Source organism: Orycteropus afer, unplaced genomic scaffold, assembly GCF_000298275.1.
Source record: "Orycteropus afer afer isolate SDZICR_OR568_19922 unplaced genomic scaffold, OryAfe1.0 scaffold00370, whole genome shotgun sequence".
NCBI lineage: Eukaryota > Metazoa > Chordata > Mammalia > Tubulidentata > Orycteropodidae > Orycteropus > Orycteropus afer.
In genome coordinates this window covers 2,894,594-2,912,871 of record NW_006921957.1, presented here as the reverse complement: position 1 = coordinate 2,912,871, position 18,278 = coordinate 2,894,594, and the positions used below count along the sequence as shown (strand labels likewise).

General features: G+C 40.9%; 1 protein-coding gene across 1 annotated transcript in view; it reads left to right on the top strand.

Moving 5' to 3' along the window:
- Positions 1 to 18,278, top strand: part of EIF2B3 (eukaryotic translation initiation factor 2B subunit gamma) — a 216,440-nt gene that overhangs the window by 165,188 nt on the left and 32,974 nt on the right. The window contains exons 7-9 of the mRNA XM_007953096.2: positions 378 to 568; positions 8,316 to 8,393; positions 11,322 to 11,470. Of these exons, the coding sequence (XP_007951287.1) occupies positions 378 to 568; positions 8,316 to 8,393; positions 11,322 to 11,470 (418 nt within the window). The remainder of the gene's footprint in view (positions 1 to 377; positions 569 to 8,315; positions 8,394 to 11,321; positions 11,471 to 18,278) is intronic.

Sequence of the window (18,278 nt, the reverse complement as noted above, 5' to 3'; positions counted from 1 at the left end):
GACAGCAGTGAGTTTGGTTGTTTTTGTTTAACACAAAGTCAACATAACTGGCCACTAAAGCTTTGACACTTGCTTGTGTTATTTCATGACTTTACAAAAGTCATCTATTTTATTTTCCCTAATAGTACTTGACTGTTGGTCAAACTTGCCATCAGGAACTCTTTTCTTAGGATATTTTTTATCATAAGATATTTTAAACACACAGGAAAGCACATTACCTTTTTTAATTTGACTTAATCTTTTGGGTTTTAGTGGATTTCATACTGTAGGTGAGTGCCATGGGGAGAAGTATGGGCTGTACTCTCTTCTTAACTGAGTAAATAGGCCCTCTTTCATCTTTCAAACTCATTTGCATGGTTTGGGTGTTTGTTCTGAAGATATATACAGTTTTATAAAAGAAGCCAATACACCAACCTTTGCTCCCTATGATGCCTACTGGGATGCCTGTCGAGGAGACAGGTGTGAAGACTTGTCTAGATCACAAGTGCGCTGTTATGTCCACATCATGAAGGAGGGCCTCTGCTCCCGAGTAAGCACCCTGGGACTCTACATGGAAGCAAACAGACAGGTGAGAGGATGGGTTTAGAAGAGCAATCTTTGGAACTTCTGCCCCAGGAACAGACTGAGCCTTTTCTCTTCTTCACTGGGTATACAGAGACTTGTTCAGAATTCCTCTCATTCTCATGGTTAAACAAAGCTTGGTGTATCAAGGGGGAGACCATTGTAGCAAAAGGGGTGGCGGCAGGTGGCAGGGAAGGATCTGGTCCATAGAGGGCAGGGCCTCACTGGCTCCAAGGGAAGGTTTTGATCTCCAGGAATGCTAACCCTGGGCTTCTGAGTTTAGCAGCTTTCTCATATTATGCTCAACATAGGGATATCTGAGTACTTACTTGATAGACCAACCAATAAATGCTGTATAATAATTACTGTGATGACATACACATAGACATACAGAGGAGGATATGCTATTAAGGTGAAATCAAACAGAGTTTTGAAGGATAAGTAGGAGCTAGCTAGGCCAGAAAGGGGAAAGAAAATGTTCTGGAACAGGAGAATAGCATGGACAAAGAGATAGCATGGGTCATTCTAAAAACTGGAGAAAATTTTATGTGACTGAAGCACAGAGAGGAGGAGGCTGACAGGATAGAGGAGAATGAAGAAAATAATGTGGGCCAGATCACAAAGGGTATTGTATGCCATTCTAAGGAGATCACTGATTTTTATCCTACAGTTAAAAGAGTCCTTGAAGGGTTTTAAAGCAGAGAGACTAATTAAAAGGCTGTCTCAACAATCCAGGAGAGAAAAGATAGTGGCTGTTTGGTTTTGGAAGTGGAGAGGAGAGGATAAAAAGAGAAAAAACAGAAGGTAAAATCTATAGTTTTTGGTGAAAGAGGAAGAATAACTAAATCAGTAATAACATCAACAAAGAGAAATAGAGTATAGAGTAGTTAGATGGCAAAGCCTCAAAGAAGGAATGTCTGTACGAAAGAAATGATTGTCTGCAAACATTAGAGAGGAGGAATCTTGCTAGCCTTACCTCTTTTAAACCCTGAAGGTTATGAAATGTGGAAGAGAGTACACTTCATTGAAGAGATTTTCAGGGGATGCGCTGGCCTAAAAGACAAATTTTAGTGAAGGCAGTGGATGAAAAGGGGAACAGTGAAGAGGCTGAGGATATCAGGAAGCTTTCTATCATGTAGTGGCTGCAAGAGGAAGGGTTTGTAAATGAGGATGATGATGCCAGGAAAAGGAAACACAGAGCAGTAAAGGGCTGAGATGAGAATATGAGAAGATACATTACTAAGGAACTACATTGGGATGCCATTCAAGGATAACAGACACTGGGAGGAGCACAAAAGTTAAAGGCCACAAAGGTAAATACTGTTATATACACAATCCTGCAAAAATAGTAATAACAATAATCTACTAGTGTAAACATAGACACACAAGCTGAACAGAGGTGGGAAGATGAATGGGACTGTACCCACGAATATGTATGTTTGACAGAGGATATTTCTACATATGTATTTACATATGCTGCAAATATATCCATGGGTATAGTAGAGCATACAAGAAGCAAATTTATGAAAACTTCTTAGCCATAATCAAACACCTTAAGGGTGTCACTGGGCTTGGGGCTCAGGACCATAGTCTTAGGAGACACTAAGGTCAATTGGTATAATGTAGTCCACAAGGATAATATTTTACATCCCACTTTGGTAAGTAACAACTAGGGTCTTAAAAATCTGTAAGTGGCCATCTAAGGTGCAAGTATTGATCTCTCCCTTGTATGGAGCAAAGAAGAATGAAGAAAATAGGATGCAAGGAAACAATTGGTCCAAAGACTAACGGACCACGTGAACCTCAGCCTCCATGCCCCTGAGACCAGATGAAGGACGGACATAGTGCCTGCTACCACTGCTAACCACTCTAAAAAAGGATCATAATAGGAGGTCCTAGATAGAGTCGGAGAAGAGTGTGGAACAAACTCAAAATCTTAAAAAAAGACCAGGCTTACTGGTTGGATAGAGACCAGTAGAACCTTAGACACTATTCTGGTCTGGAACTGAACTCAACCCCGTGGTTCAACTTTCAGCCAAAATGATAGGCCTATAAGGTGAATAGTGTAACACCAGAAAGGTATATACTCCTTAGAAAAATCAACTATACAAAATCAAAATGTCAGCATGTGGCCAGGGATAAAGCTTAGAAGGCAGGAAGGGAGAAAGAAGGATGAATGGAAACAGTACTAACACAGGGAGGAAGTGGGAACAGAGCTGTACATTGTCAGGATTGCAATCAGTGTCACAAAATGTATGTGAATTGTTTAATGAAAAACCAGTTTGCTCTGTAAACTTTAGCCCAAACCACAATGAAAAGTTTAAATTAAAAAAAAAATAAAAGATAACAGAGATGAGATAATGAAAGGATTAGCTGTTGACACTATGCCTGATAGAACTCTAAAAATTGTCATTGCATGTACAGGCTAGGGGAGGGGAGAAGGAGTAGTGATAAAAGAAATGGGTGAAAATTGGGATAGATACCCTAAAAAAAAAAGCCTGGCTCAGGAATCTTCAGCCCTGAGGTGGAGAAGAAAACTCAGACCTCAAGCTGGCCTCAACCTGGATTGGTTATAAGCCAAGGCAACCCAAGCCAAAGAGAGTATGATAAATCACAGAGTGAAGAAAATCAGATGCAAGGAAACAGTTAGTCCAAAGGACTAATGGACCACATGAACCCTAGCCTCCGTGCCCCTGAGATCAGATGAAATAGAAGGTAAAATGCTGTGGTGGTTGTTTGTGTGTCAACTTGGCTGGGCCTGGTTGAGTGGCTGGGAAGCTGGTGGTAGTTATTCCCCATGATGAGACTGGCAACCAGCTCCATGGTGGGATCTACCACTAGCAGCTGAGTAGCTACGTTAGGGATATGGTCTGCTTCCCATATATAAGCAGCAGCTTATGGCACCCTTGAACCCTGCCATGCTTTGCTGACCTTGGGACTTTCAATAGATTTGAATTAATGGCCTGCCATGTTGTTTGGTAACATCGAGACTGTGCCCTTTTACTTGTCAACCTTGAGCTTGTCAACCTCAGTAGCCAGCAGCTGAGTGAAGAAAAGCTTCCAGCTTCAGTGGGGCAGAAGCAGAAGGCGGAGCTGAAGCCAAGGTTGAGGGGCTTTCACCCAGCCCCTAGAGCCTGGCACTTGGAACTCGGACTTAGAGCCTCCAAACTTAACAGAATAAACACCTGTTTCTTCAAGCCATCCTATTTGTGGTATATTCTTGTCAGACCGGTACTAGGTAACCAGAACAAGTGCTAACCCCCTGAAAAGGATCGTAATAGGAGGTCTTGGATAGGATAGCGTGGGAGAAAAATGTGGAATAAACTCAAAATCGTAAAACAGACTGGGCTTATTGGTTAGCTAGAGACTGGTAGATAAATCACCTATGTTTGTGTAGGGCAGTCATGGTAAACATGAGACTAGCTATGATTTCTACCTGAGTAAAAGCCCCAACTTAGGCAACTTCCTTAATTTGATATGTAGTTGTCACTTTGGCCCCCAAAAAGTCATGTCCATGCTATGTATAAAGCACATTCACCCCATCAGGTCATCCCTAGAGTCTTAAATCAACTCCAACTCCAAAATCTCATCTGAATCATTTAAATCAGATATAAGTGAGACTTTAGGCATATTCTATCCTGGGGCAAAATTCCTCTTCATCTGTGAACCTGTGATATCTAGACTACAAGTTATCCATTTCTAAAGTACTGTAGTAGAACAGATACAAGGCAGAGACATTTCCATTGCAAATGGGAGAAATTAGAGGGGAAAAAAAAGGATAACAGGCACCAAGCAAATCCAAGACCCAACAGAATGATTTACATTAGCTCTCAAGGCTTGAAAACAATCCTCTATACTTAGAACATTTGGGCAACGGCCCCACCCTCCAGACTCTGCATTCTGAGTGGAGGCCTCTAGGTCCTGGGCTTCAACTTTGCCATCCAGGCCCACTGGGATGACAACTCTGCTCCCTTGGCTTTGGGTGACCCCATTCTAGTCCATTCTGAGTGGCAACCCCACCCTGTCAGCCCTAGCAGATGCCATTCTTCTGCTCATTGTGCAGGGCAACCCCACCTTCTGAGCTTTGGGGACAGCCCTATCCCCTTGACACACCTTAACAGCAGCTCCCCAACCTTTCAGATCCAGAAGAACATGGCCCCACCCTTTGAAACCAAGAAGGCTTTGCTTCCCATAAGCCTTCCAGCAGTTCTGCTGATCTCTGAGCTGCACCAGGGATGGTCCTTTTCTTTTCTTGAAGAACAACAGATGTTGCTCCTTTGGCCTGTTTCCTGCCTGTAAAATTCAAAGAAACAAAGAGTTTCTTTTTGTCCTGTCTCTGACCCTTTCAATCTAAGCTGATGGTCTTTCTACTGTGGTAGTTAGTTAGATTTATTGGTCATAGTTTAATCTCTTTAACAAAAGTGTGTAACCACATCCTTGGTGAACATTCTAGGATACATGTGCTTAATTTGTACAACAGAATTTTCCAAATCTTTAAGTTCTGTTTTCATTCTTCACAATTCATTTTTAAGTCCATCTCATTCCTTTCACATTTTACTATAAGCGGCAAGGAGAAACCATTTAGCCCCTTTACAATCTTTCTTAGAAATCTCATCAGCCAAATATCCAAGTTCATCATTTACAAGTTTTAACTTCCACCAAACATTTTAACATAATTCAGAGAGGATCTTTGCCACTGCATAAAAACATCACCTTTCCTCCATTATCCAGTCACATGTTCAGCATTTTCTTTTAAAGCCTCACCAGAATCACATTTAATGTCTACATTTCTAGCGACATTCTGTTGCTAGCACCATATGTATTCTCTTTAGACAATAGAAACTTTCTCTGTAGCTCTCCTCACTTCCTTCTGAACACTCCCTGAATTACCTTTAGATCCATAATTCTACCAGCAGCCTCTTCAAGGCAATCTAGGCTTTTACTATTGTTATTGGTGTTGTTAGGTGCTGTCAGGGTAGCTCCAACTGAGAGCAACCCTGTGTACAACAAACAAAACACTACCTGGTCCTGTGCCATCCTCACAGTGCTTCCTATACTTGAGTCTATTATTGCAGCCACTGTGTCAATCCATCCTGTTGAGGGTTTTCCCCTTCTACACTAACTCTTTATCTTACCAAACATGACATCCTTCTCCAGGGACTGGTCCCTCTGACAACATGACCAAAGTAGGTAAGACAAAGTCTGGCCATTCTCACTTCTAAGGAGCATTCCAGCTACACTTCTTCCAGGACAGATTTGTTCTTTCTTCTGGCAATCCATGGTATTTTCAGTATTCTTTGACAGCAGCACAATTCAAAGGCATCAACTCTTCTTTGGTCTTCCTTATTTATTGTCCAGATTTCACATGCATATGAGGTGACTGAAAATACTGTGGCTTGGGTTAAGTGCACTATAGCCTTCAAAGTGACATCTTTGTTCCATGACACTTTAAAGAGGTCTTTTGCAACAGATTTGCCCAGTATAATTCAATGTCTGATTTCTTGACTGCTGCTTCCATGGGTGTTGATGTGGATCGAAGTAAAATGAAATCCCTCATTCCATGTTTCAATTATTAATGAATGTTTGCAATTTTTTGTATTTTGAGTGCCTTCCAACTTTAAGGGCTCATCTTTTAGCACTATATCAGTGTTTCACCACTCTTCATAAGGTTTTCAGTGGCCAGTTTTTCCAGAAGTGAATAACCCCATCCTTCTTCCCAGTTTTCTTAGTATGGAAGGTCCACTGAAACCTGTCCACCATGTATGACCCTGCTGGTATTTAAAATACTGGTGGCATAACCTCCAGTCTTAACAGCAACATGCAAGCCACCACAGTACCACAAACAAAGATGAGTGGTAGGCTTTACTGTTAGGTATCTTAAAACTCTTTCAGCCTTTACACATTACCCCGTTCCAAAAACACTTCCACATTTTACATGTCTGTTAGAGCAGTATCCCACTCCTGGTACCAAATTTTGTCTTAGTTATCTAATACTGCTATAATAGGAATATCACAAGTGCATGGCTTTAACAAAAAAATTTATATTCTCACAGTTTAGGAGCCTAGAAGTCTGAATTTGGGGTGCCAGCTTTAGGGGAAGGCTTTCTCTGTCAGCTCTAGAGGAAGGTCCTTTTCTCTTGTGAGCTTCCTCTCCTGGGCAGTCTTCATGTGGCTTAGCATGTCTCTTCCCCCAACTCTACTTCCTAGCTTGCTTGTTTAATCTCTTTTATAGCTCAAAAGAAATTGACTCAAGGCTAAAATGAAAGGAAGAAATGATGATGAACTGAACAGATTGCAAAGGGCAACTTGAGAAGACAGAGTATTATAATGAAATGTACAAAGACCTGGAATTGGAAAAATCAAAGAGGAAGAACACACTTGGTGTTTCTCTAGCTAAAAGAACTGAAGAAAAAATCCAAGCCTTGAGTTGCAATATTGAAAGATTCTGTGGGCAAAATACTGAACAATGCAGGAATCATCAAAAGAAGATGGAAGGAATACACAGGAGTCACTGTACAAAAAAAGAACTGGTTGATGTTCCACTATTTCAGGAGGTAGCATATGGTCAAGAACTAATGGTACTGAAGGAATTGGCAAAAAAAAAAAAAAAAAAGCCTCCAGGAATTGACAGAATATCCTTTAAGGTGTTTCAACAAACAGATCCAGCACTGGAGATGCTTACTCATTTATGCCAAGAAATTTGGAAGACAACTAACTGGCCAGCTGAAGAGATCGATATTTGTGCCCATTCCAAAGAAAGGAGATTCAACAGAATGTGGCAGTTACCAAACAATATTAATATCATATGCAAGTTAAATTTTGCTGAAGATAACTCAAAAATGGTTGCAGCATTATTGACAGGGTACTTCCAGAAATTCAAGCTGATGTCAGAAGAGGCTGTGGAATGAGGAATATAATTGCTGATGTCATTTATGTGAAGACATTTGGAAGACAACTACCTGGCCAACTACTGGGAGAGATCCATATTTGTGCCCATTCCAAAGAAAGGTAATCCATTAACTCTCTGCCAAACAATAGACAGGCCTACAAGCCAGCCAGCTACACCAAGAGGATGCACTCCTTAAAACAATCCACCATGGGAGATCAGAAGGGCAGCTTTTGCACCAGGAGAAAGTCAGGGAGGTAGGAATGCATAGGCAAGAAGGACACTGAGAAAGGTAAACAGGGAGGAAGTGGGAAGAGAGATGTTACACTACAGGGAATGTAACCAGTCTCACAGAACTGTATGAACTGTTGCATGTAAAACAATTCTGCTTTGTAAAATTTCACCTGTGTAAAAAATCACAGTACAAAGTTGGAAGGAAAAAAGAGATTGACTCAAGATAAAGCCTACACTAATCCTGCCTGATTAACATAACAAAGACAACCCCTTTCCTAAAAGGGATTATAACCAGGTGTTTTGATTCTTTAGTGCCTCAGAGTACATCTCTCCCAAGAAGTACTGTCTGGGTATCTCAGAGGCTTGTCCTACCCTCTCCCAGCTGAGGCACTTGGCAGTACTTTTGGGGAAGAGGACTCTAAGCTAGTAAACTAGAGATAAAGCAACTTGGAAAAAGCTGGAATAATCCCAGTTCTAGGGAAAATTAAGCAAGCTCCTCCTCTATCTCACCCAGAGAGAGAGCTGTGCCTGACAACTCCAAACATCATGCCTCCTGATAGCCATTGAGTTCTACCCAAGGGGCTTTTAGGTGTTTTTCTGGTCTTGGTTTTGTGACCAATCTTCTTTCCTCAAGGTGCCCAAATTGCTGCCTGTTCTTTGTCCAGAAGAATCGTTGATCCATTCCTCAGCCCAGATTGTCAGCAAACATCTGGTAAGTACTAATGTGGGCAGGGCAGGCATGGGACAGTCTCCAGAGGCATTACTTGTCCTTGAAAAGCTGGACTGGAACTCTCAAGTCTTGAACATCTTTGTTGTTGTTGTTGTTGTTGTTAGGTGATGTTAAGTCAGTTCCAATGCACAGAAACCTGTATGCAACAGAATGTTGTCTGGTTCTGTGCCATCCTCACAATTGTTTCTGTGTTTGAGCCCATTGTTACAGTCACTGTGTCAGTCCATCTCATTGAGGATCATGCTCTTTTTTGCTGACCCTCTGCTTTCCCAAGTATGATACCCTTCTCCAGAGACTGGTCCATCCTGACAATATGATATATAAAGGGCAAAGTCTCACCATCTTCACTTCTAAGGAACGTTCCAGCTGTACTTCATCCAACATAGATTTGTTCATTCTTCTGGCAGCCTGTGGTATATTTAATATTCTTCACCAAGACCATAATTCAAATAAATCAATTATTCTTTGGTCCTCTGTATTTATTGTCTAGTTTTTACATGCATATGAGATAATTAAAAATACCATGGTTGGGGTCAGGCATTCCTAGTCTCCAAAGGGACATCTTCGCTGAGTTCTGGTTACAGACTCTCACCTTTTATAGCCTAAGCACTCAAGAAGTCTGGTTGGGCACTATTTACAACAGCAAAAAGATGGAAACAACCTAGGCATCCATCAACAGAAGAATAGATAACCAAACTATGGTGCATACGCACAGTGGAATACAATGCAAACCTAAAGAATAACATAGAATCTGCAAAACACTGCATAATGTGGATGAACTTGGAGGACATTATGCTGAGTGAAATAAGTCAGTCACAGAAGGACAAATATTGTATTAGTCTGTTATTGTAAAAAGTTAAGGAAAGGTTTATATATGGAAGGAAATTTTCTTTGTTGGTTACCAGGGGTGGGAGGGAGAGGAGGGAACACTGTTAGACAGGTAGAGACAAGTATTGATTTGGGTGAAGAGAAGGGCAGTGTACCAAATGTGAGTGATCAACATGGTGGCATTGAGAAAGAGGAAGACGTAGAGAGGTACATGGGAGGTACAGACCACAAAGATGAACCTTCTTGTACATACAGTACTGCATTGTCAGTGAAGGCAAACATTGATCTACAGATGGATAAATGAATGGACAGGCTGAAATATTAGGTATGTCTATGCAGGGGGTGTTGTGCCCATGACCATATATAGGGTTGGCTAACAGTGTTTCTACAAGTGCATTTGTATGTTCTGGTAGAATTTCCAGGTATATAGTAGAGCTGACAAGGAACAAGATTGTAGTCACTTCTTGGCCACAGCCAGCTACTTAGAGGGTATGGGTAGTTAGACTTGTGGGCTTTGGACAATAGTCTCAGGGGATATCAAGCTCAACTGGCATAACATACTACACAAAAACATTGTTCCACAATTCTACTTTGGCGATTAGCAACTGGGATCTTAAAAGCTTGCAAGTGCCCATCTAGATGCAACGATGGGTCTCTCTCATCCAGAGCAAAGAAGAATGAAGAAAACCAAAGACACATGGAAACAATTTGTCCAGTGGACTGGTACACCATACGATCCTCAGACTATATGACTATGAGACCAGAAGAACTTGATGGTGCCCAGCTACCACTGTCAACCACTAGGAGGGAGAAATCTATATAGGAGATTCTGAATAGAGTGGGAGAGCAGTGTGGAATAAAACTCAAAATCATTTAAAAAAGGGGGGGGGGGACCAGGTTTACTGGTCTGATAGATCCTGATGGAACCACTGAAACTATGGCCCCTAGCTGCCCTTCAGGTCTGGAATTGAACCCACTTCTGTGACTTCCAGCTAAACAAAAGACAGGCATATGAGCTGAACATTTACATCAGGTAGATACACTCCTTGGAGCAATCAATTGTGGGAGAATAGAAGAGCTGTGTATACACAGGGAGACAGCTTGGGAGACAGCTCGGGGGCAGGAGTGCATGGGAGGGAAGAGGTAACTATGGGGAGGATTTGTGAGGGGAGCTGTTGCATTATGGGAAATTGCAGTCAATGTCATGTGATAAAGTGTGTATGAGCTGCTGTATGGAAAGTGAATTTGCTCTGTAAACTTTCACCCAAATCACAATAAAAATTTTAAAAAGAAAAAAAAAAGTCTGCTTGGATAGGTGCTGCCCCCAGCCACACAAATCATGTAAGGAAGAGTTCATTATAGTCTCGAGATTTAAACTCGGGAGCTTTCAGTCTCTGTCCCTATTCCTACCCTGATCTGAGTAGTGGCTTCAAGAGAGCAGTTGCTGAGGGACTGTATGCCCATCTCTGCACACAAGTACATGTTGCTGTTGGGTACCATCAAGTTGACTCCAACTCACACCAATCCTATGTACAACAGAACGAAACATGCATGCACCATCCTCACAAGCCTCACTGTGCTCAAGCCCATCATTGCAGCCACTGTGTCAATCCATCTTGTTGAGGGTCTTCCCCTTTTTTGCTGACCCTACACTTTATCAAGCATGATATCCCTCTCCAGGAACTGGTCCCATCTGACAACATGACCAAAGTAGGTAAGATGAAGTCTGGCCATTTTCACTTCCAAGGAACATTCCAGCTGCACTTCTTCCAGGGCAGATTTGTTCATTCTTCTGGCAGCCCATGGTATTTTCAGTATTCTTTGCCAACAATGAGTACATAAGTGTGTGCATATGTGTCTGTTGTTTTGTTTTCTTGGCAAGGGAATGCCTATGCTTCAATATAGATTTGAGTTGATCTCAAAGGTATTGTATGACCTTATGGCCCTGAGAAATATTGATGGTCCCTCTTAACTGAAGTGTCTCTAGGGAAAGATCCCATTAGGCTACAAGTCAAGAGATCTGGGGGTTGGTTTCCAGTTCATTGAGGTGAATGTATCAGGTTTTATATTTGTCTTTTGCAGGTTGGAGTTGACAGCCTCATTGGGTCAGATACACAGATTGGAGAGAAGTCATCCATTAAGCGCTCGGTCATTGGTTCATCCTGTGTCATAAGAGATAGAGTGTCTGTCACCAATTGCCTTCTCATGAACTCAGTCACCGTGGAGGAAGGGTATGTTTCTCTTTATATTTGAGGCAAGGCTTCAAGCACTCCCAAGGGGCTTTAAGACCAGTCTAGCCTAGGAATTGGCTCACCTTGGGAAAGCAAAAAGGAAGGGGAAAGGAAAGGAGGGAATAGCACTTAGGCCCTTTGATTTTCCTCAATGAAATGGACTGTCAAAGAATATTTAGGGAGGGGAGGGAACACTGCAAAAAAAATAAAGAATTTCTAAAGCCCTTATACTTTTAGGAGCTCTGATGGTTCAGTGGTTAAGGCATTTGACTGTTAACCAAAAGGTCACTGGTTCGAATCCACCAGCCACTCCATGGGAGAAAGTTGGGTGGTCTGCTTCCATAAAAATTGACATAATTGGAAACCCTGTGGGGCAGTTCTACTCTGTTCTATAAGGTCTCTGAGTTGGAATTGATTTGATGACGATGGGTTTTTTTTTTTTTTTTTCTGTATTATTTGTTTTCTTACAACAATGTGGTCCTAGAAGGAGCTGTTTTCTCTTACCTTGATAAGTATATACTTCATGGAAATGGCCACAGCATTTAGCCACTAGCCTGAGGTTCACCTTTCCCTTCTCAGTGTCCCAGAGAATCCTTGAAGAAGATAGAGGTCTAGGAGGAGGGGATGTTTGAGTCACACACTATGTTTTTTAATTAAAAAAAATATGTAGGGATGGCACAGGACCCGACAGTGTTTCTTCCTGTTATATATACTATGAGTCAGAGCCAACTCAACAGCAACTAACAACAGTTTTGAAGGAGAGCATCTCTACAAGTTGTAGAGAATCTTTCACATTTGGGACACTTTAGAATATCTTAAAATCTTGGTTTATGGACAGCTTGAGCATGGAATGAGAAGACTTGAATGATCTTTAATGAGTTTCTTCCTTTGCAAGGACCTCAAGAACATTGTGGTTATTGTTAGTTGTCATCAAGTCAGCTCCCACTCATGGCAACCTTATGTATAACAGAACAAAATGTTGCCCAGTCCTGTGCCATGAGTTTGAGTATCTTCAAACCTGAGGGGCTCATCTTCCAGCACTATATTGGACAATGTTCTGTTATTATCCATAAGATTTTTTGTTTTGTTTTATTATCCATAAGATTTTCATTCACATGCATAGGTTTTAGAAATAAGGAAGGATATTACCACATCGATAGTTACTTACACTTTTTAAAAAGGAAACTTAAGATAAATCTTATACAGAAGCCTAATATTTTAAACTGATTAACGCTGAGAATGGAAGGTGGGGTTGAGCACGCTTGTCTTCCTGCAGAATGTGAAGCAGATTCATAAAACAGTTTTGAAAATCACTAGACTGAATCAGCCTGAGGTTAACGATAGCTCTGGTATTTGTTGATTTCTGTCCAGGAGCTGCCTCATAGGTTTATAAATGAGTTAGTAAATATAAAGTACTTAGAGTAGTGCTTGGCACATAGATGTTAACTACTATGTTGTTGTTGTTATCATCACCTTCTCCCATTTCACAGAGGTGGCATGTTACCAGAGTTGTCTTCTTAAAGAGTATCTTAAGAATATCTTTTCTATTCAAAGTTTTGAATGCTCCTTGGGGTAGTTAAGGTTATGTGTCAATTTGGCAGGGCCTGGTTTTGAGTGAGTAGGCAACCGGGTGTGCTTATTCCCCATGATGAGACTGGCAATCATCTCCATGGTGGAATCTGCTGTAAGCAGCTGAGTAGCTCCCTTAGGCATGTGGTCTGCTTCCAGTGTATAAGAAGACACTTTGAGAAAGATCTTGAGCTTTTGGGCACATCTGAATCTTGTATTTGGCCAAGTCTTCATCTCAGTGCCTACCATGTTGTCTGCCGATCTTGAGACTGTTTCTGGACTCGAAGTAGTGGCTGCCATGTTGCTTAATAGTCTTGGGACTGTGCCATTTTACTTGTTGACCTTGGTTTTGTCAGCCTCTGCAGCCAGCAGCTGCCTAAGTTAAGAGAAACCCCTAGAGCTTTGAACTTCATTGTGTGGTTTTCAAGATTCCTCATGATCTGACTCCAACCCTGAGTCCTGGAGTGTTAGAGTAAGATGGGCCTTTAAGGAATCATGTAGCCCAGCTCCTGCTTTTTTACAGATGAATAGACTGTAGCATTCCAGACTTCTTTCTCATTGCACTCCTGACATTGCATGTACTATTCAGATTCCTGCACTAGACTGACAGATGTCACCTCTTTTCTCTTTTGGAAAACAGAACTACACTTACCTTTATCCTTTTAATCACCTTGTTCCCAAGTAGCTCTTGAGGCTTTGTAGCTTCCAATCTCTGTCTCCTCTTGCTTCAAACCTTCCAAAGAAGATGTGCCAGGTCTTTCTTATTTGCTATAATTATCAAATTCTCCCTGTCCTCCTGAGTGGAAAGACTAAGGAGCAACTCTTTACTCCCACCTCAGAATCCAGTGATAGTGTCATTTTCCTGAATTGACATGAAGAGGTTTGGTGAGGAAGCCATGGCTCCCTAAGAAACTATACCTTGCTTATATGAGAGACATTACAAAGAAAAGGCCCAGAGTCAGTTGCTGTTTTAGAGGAAGCATAATCATTCCTGGAAGGTCTAGTAAGATTTCTGTCTGGGAAAACAGTAATGGTGCACATGTCACTGCTGCTGGGTTTGTTTTTGTTTTTGTTTTTTTGCTGAAAAGATTGAGGTAAAGCTATAGGCAGCCCACACTGGGCTAGTGACTAGGAAGACCTTTAGAGATTTCCCAGTCCTGCAAGTTAGCTCTAGGTGATAAGATCATATATCCTGCAACCCAGGTGAACTTTTTTCCATTATTTGGGGGTCATTTAGTTTAAATTACATGTGGTAAATTTGGGAAAGATAATTAAATTACAATTCAGGGAGGCTTGATTACCCTGCTACTATTATGTCTGGACTGAGTGGCAGAGTAGAAGCATAAATTTGTCCAGAAGGGAGTTTCTCATTTTCTTGACTTGTTTGTCTCTGCCAGTAGTGGTAGGTTGTCTAGGCTTTCTGGACAGTGGCTTGGCCACCAGCCCAAGGTCCTCAGGGTTTGAAGGTTGCTAATAGGACCACCTTGGGGAAGGTGTAGGCGGCACTATGCAGAGAAGACTCCTGCCTGTTTTTCTCGTTTTCAACCACTTCTAATTTATATAACAACTGATGCTCAGGAATCCAAAGTCTAGTAAAAGTTTCATTGTCAAGTCTTGAATGTAGGTCATATATTCTGACCAGGTGCCTTGTTCCTAGACAATATCTGCATTTCCTCCTTGTTGTTGTTAGGTGCCATTGAGTCAATTTTCAACTCACATTGTCCCCATGTGACACAGTAGAACGGCCCCCATATAATTTCTAGACTATAATCTTTATGGGAACATATTGCCAGGTCTTTGTCCCAGAGAGCTGCTGGGTGGGTTCAAACTTGCAACCTTTCAGTTAGCAGCCAGGTGCTTAATCATTGTACCACCAGGGCTCCACATTTTCTCCTAGTCTAAGACAAATGACCCAAACAGCAGTCCAGAATAGCACCTTCACATGCAGGCAGCCCTGAGAACCAACTCTTCACCTAGGTTTCTGTACCTTCTGTATATAGCAAGTGTAACCCTCAGAGCCAAACAGAATATTATTGCTCCTTGTTGTTACCTTAAGAGTACCCTTCAGCTACACTCAACTGACTGCCCTGCCCACTGTGTCCCTTGTTTTTCCACCTTCTTTTACTCCTGGCATTCACTCTGCTTGAATTGCCTCTTTCTGGAGATCTTTACCTGTAGAAATACTACCCATCTGTCAATGTCCAGTGCATGTTCCAACTCCTTTGTGCAACCTTCTTAAATTATCGTAGCCCAAGATTATTTCCCTCTCCTTTGTGCTCCCTGTGCTCCTATAACACTTTACTTGTGCTCATGTGGTACTCATACATCTTTCTTTTCTCCTCAACTAGACTATAAATTCCTTAAAAACAAAAATATTTTTCACGTCTTCATATCCCCTAAGCTTCTAGTACTGTACTTTATATATACTAGGTAACTGGTAAGTATTTCCTGAATGAAGAATGGAGATCCCTGGTTTAAACCCCCTACTATAATTAACCACCACTTGTCTGTCAGTTTGTCGTAGTGTGGTGGCATATTGCTGTGAGGCTAGAGGCTATGCCACCAGTGTTTCAAATACTAGCAGGATCACCCATGGTTGACAGGTTTAAGCAGAGCTTCCAGACTAAGACAAATTGGGATGACGGAGGAGGCTGTCCACTTCAGAAAGAATTGACCAGTAAAAACTTTATTAATAGCAGTGAAACACTGTCTGATACATTACTGGAAAATTTTATGAAACATCATCTGATATAGTGCCAGAAGATGAGCCCCTCAGGTAGAAGACATTCAAAATATGACTGGAGGAAAGCTGCTTCCTCAAAGTAGAGTTGACCTTAATGACATGAATGGAGTAGAGCTTTCGGGACCTCCATTTGCTGATGGAGCATGACTCCAAATGGAAAGAAATAGCTGCAAACATCCGTTAATAATTGGAATGTGGAATGTACAAAGTATGAATATAGGAAAATTGGGAGATGTAAAAAATGAAATGGAATGCATAAAGATTGATATCCTAGGCAGTTCATTTTAGTGAGCTGAAATGGACTGTTATTGGTCATTTTGAATCAGACAATATGAACTACTATACCAGGAATGACAAAGAGTAATAGAGTGACAGTCATTGTCACAAAGAATGTTTCAAGATCTATCTTGAAGTAAGTGCTGTCAGTGATAAGATAATATCTATATGTCTACAAGGAAGATCAGTTAATACTACTATTATTCAAATTTATGCACCAACCACCAAAGACGAATAAATTGAAGATTTTTACCAACTTCTGCAGTCTGAAATTGATGAAACAGGCAATCAAGATGTATTGATTATTACTGATGATTGGAATGTAAAAGTTGGAAACAAAGAAGGATCACCAGTAGTTGGAAAATATGGTCTTGGTGATAGAAATGACACCAGGACTTGCATGATAGAATTTTGCAAGACTAACGACTTACTCATTGCAAATACCTTTTATCAACAACACAAATGGAGGCTATACACGTGAACCTCACCAGATAGAATACATGGGAATCAGATTGACTATGACTGTGGAAAGAGGCGATGGAGAAGTTCAAAATCTTCAGCCAAAACAAGGCAAGGAGCTGACTGTGGAATAGACCATCAATTGCTCATATGCAAGTTCAAGTTGAATCTGAAGACAATTAAAACAAGTCCACAAGAACCAAAATATGACCTTGAATATATCCCACCTGAGTTTAGAGACCATCTGAAAAACAGATTTGAGACATTAAACACCCATGATCAAAAAACAGACAGATTGTAGTGTGACACCAAGAACATCATCTCTGAAGAAAGCAAAAGATCATTAAAAAGACAGGATAGGAAGAAAAGACCAAAATGGATGTGGGAAGAGTCTCTGCAATTTGCTCTTGAATGGAGAATAGCTAACACAGATGGAAGAAATGACACGATAAAAGAGTTGAACAGAAGATTTCAAAGGGCAGCTTGAGAAGACAAAGTAAAGTATTATGAAATGTGCAAAGATCTAAATTAGAAAACCAAAAGGGAAGAACATGCTCGGCTTTCTCAAGCTGAAAGAACTGAAGAAAAAATTCAAGCCTTGAGTTGCAATATTGAAGGATTCTATGGGCAAAATATTGAATGGTGCAGCAAGCATCAAAAGAAGATGGAAAGAATGCAGAGAGTCACTGTATCAAAAGAACTGGTTGATGTTTATCTATTTCAGAAAGTAGCATATGATCAAGAACCAATGGTATTGAAGGAAGAAGTCAAAGCTGCACTGAAAGAACTGGCAAAAAACAAGCCTCCAGGAATTGACAGAGTACCAATTGAGATGTTTCAGTAAATGGATGCCGTGCTGGAGGGACTCACTCGTCTATGCCAAGAAATTTGGAAGACAGCTACCTGGCCATGTGACTGGAAGAGATCCATATTTGTACCCATTCCAAAGAAAGGTGATTCCACAGAATGTGGATATTTTCTAACAATATCATTAATCTCACAAGCAAGTAAAATTTGCTGACGATAATTCAAAAACAGTTGTAGCAGTATATTGACAGGGAACTTCCAGAAATGCAAGCTGAATTCAGAAGAAGATGTGGAACAAGGAATATCATTGCTAATGTCAGATGGATCTTGGGTGAAAGCAAAGAGTACCAGAAAGATATTTACTTGTGTTTTATTGACTATGCAAAAGCATTTGACTCTACAGATCATAACAAATTTTGGATAACATTGAGAATGGGAATTCCAGAACACTCACTTGTGCTCATGAAGAACCTGTACATAGACCAGGAGGCTGTCATTTGAACAGAACAAGGGGATACTGCATGTTTTTCACATGGAAGGATGGGAAGGAAGAGGAGGGAAAATTTCTAGATAGGTAAGAGACAGGTATTGATTTGGGTGACGGGAAAGGCAATACACAAAAAGCAAGTGACCAGCACAATAACACTAAGGAAAAGTAAGACACAGAGAGGTGCACAAGAGGTACAGACAACAAATGTAAATACTTTTACATACACAATACTACACTATCAGTAATAACAAATATTAATCTACAGGTGAATACAGGGAATATACCATGACCATGTATAAGTTTGGTAGACAGTATTTCTATATACATATTTGTATGTGCTATAAGAAGTGTGTGTGTGTGTGTGTGTGTGTTTATAAGATTGGGCAATCTACTTCCATAGTGATACCACCTCAGCATCCCAAAAAGGGGTCACTGAGTTGAATCCAACTCGATGCAGTGAGTTT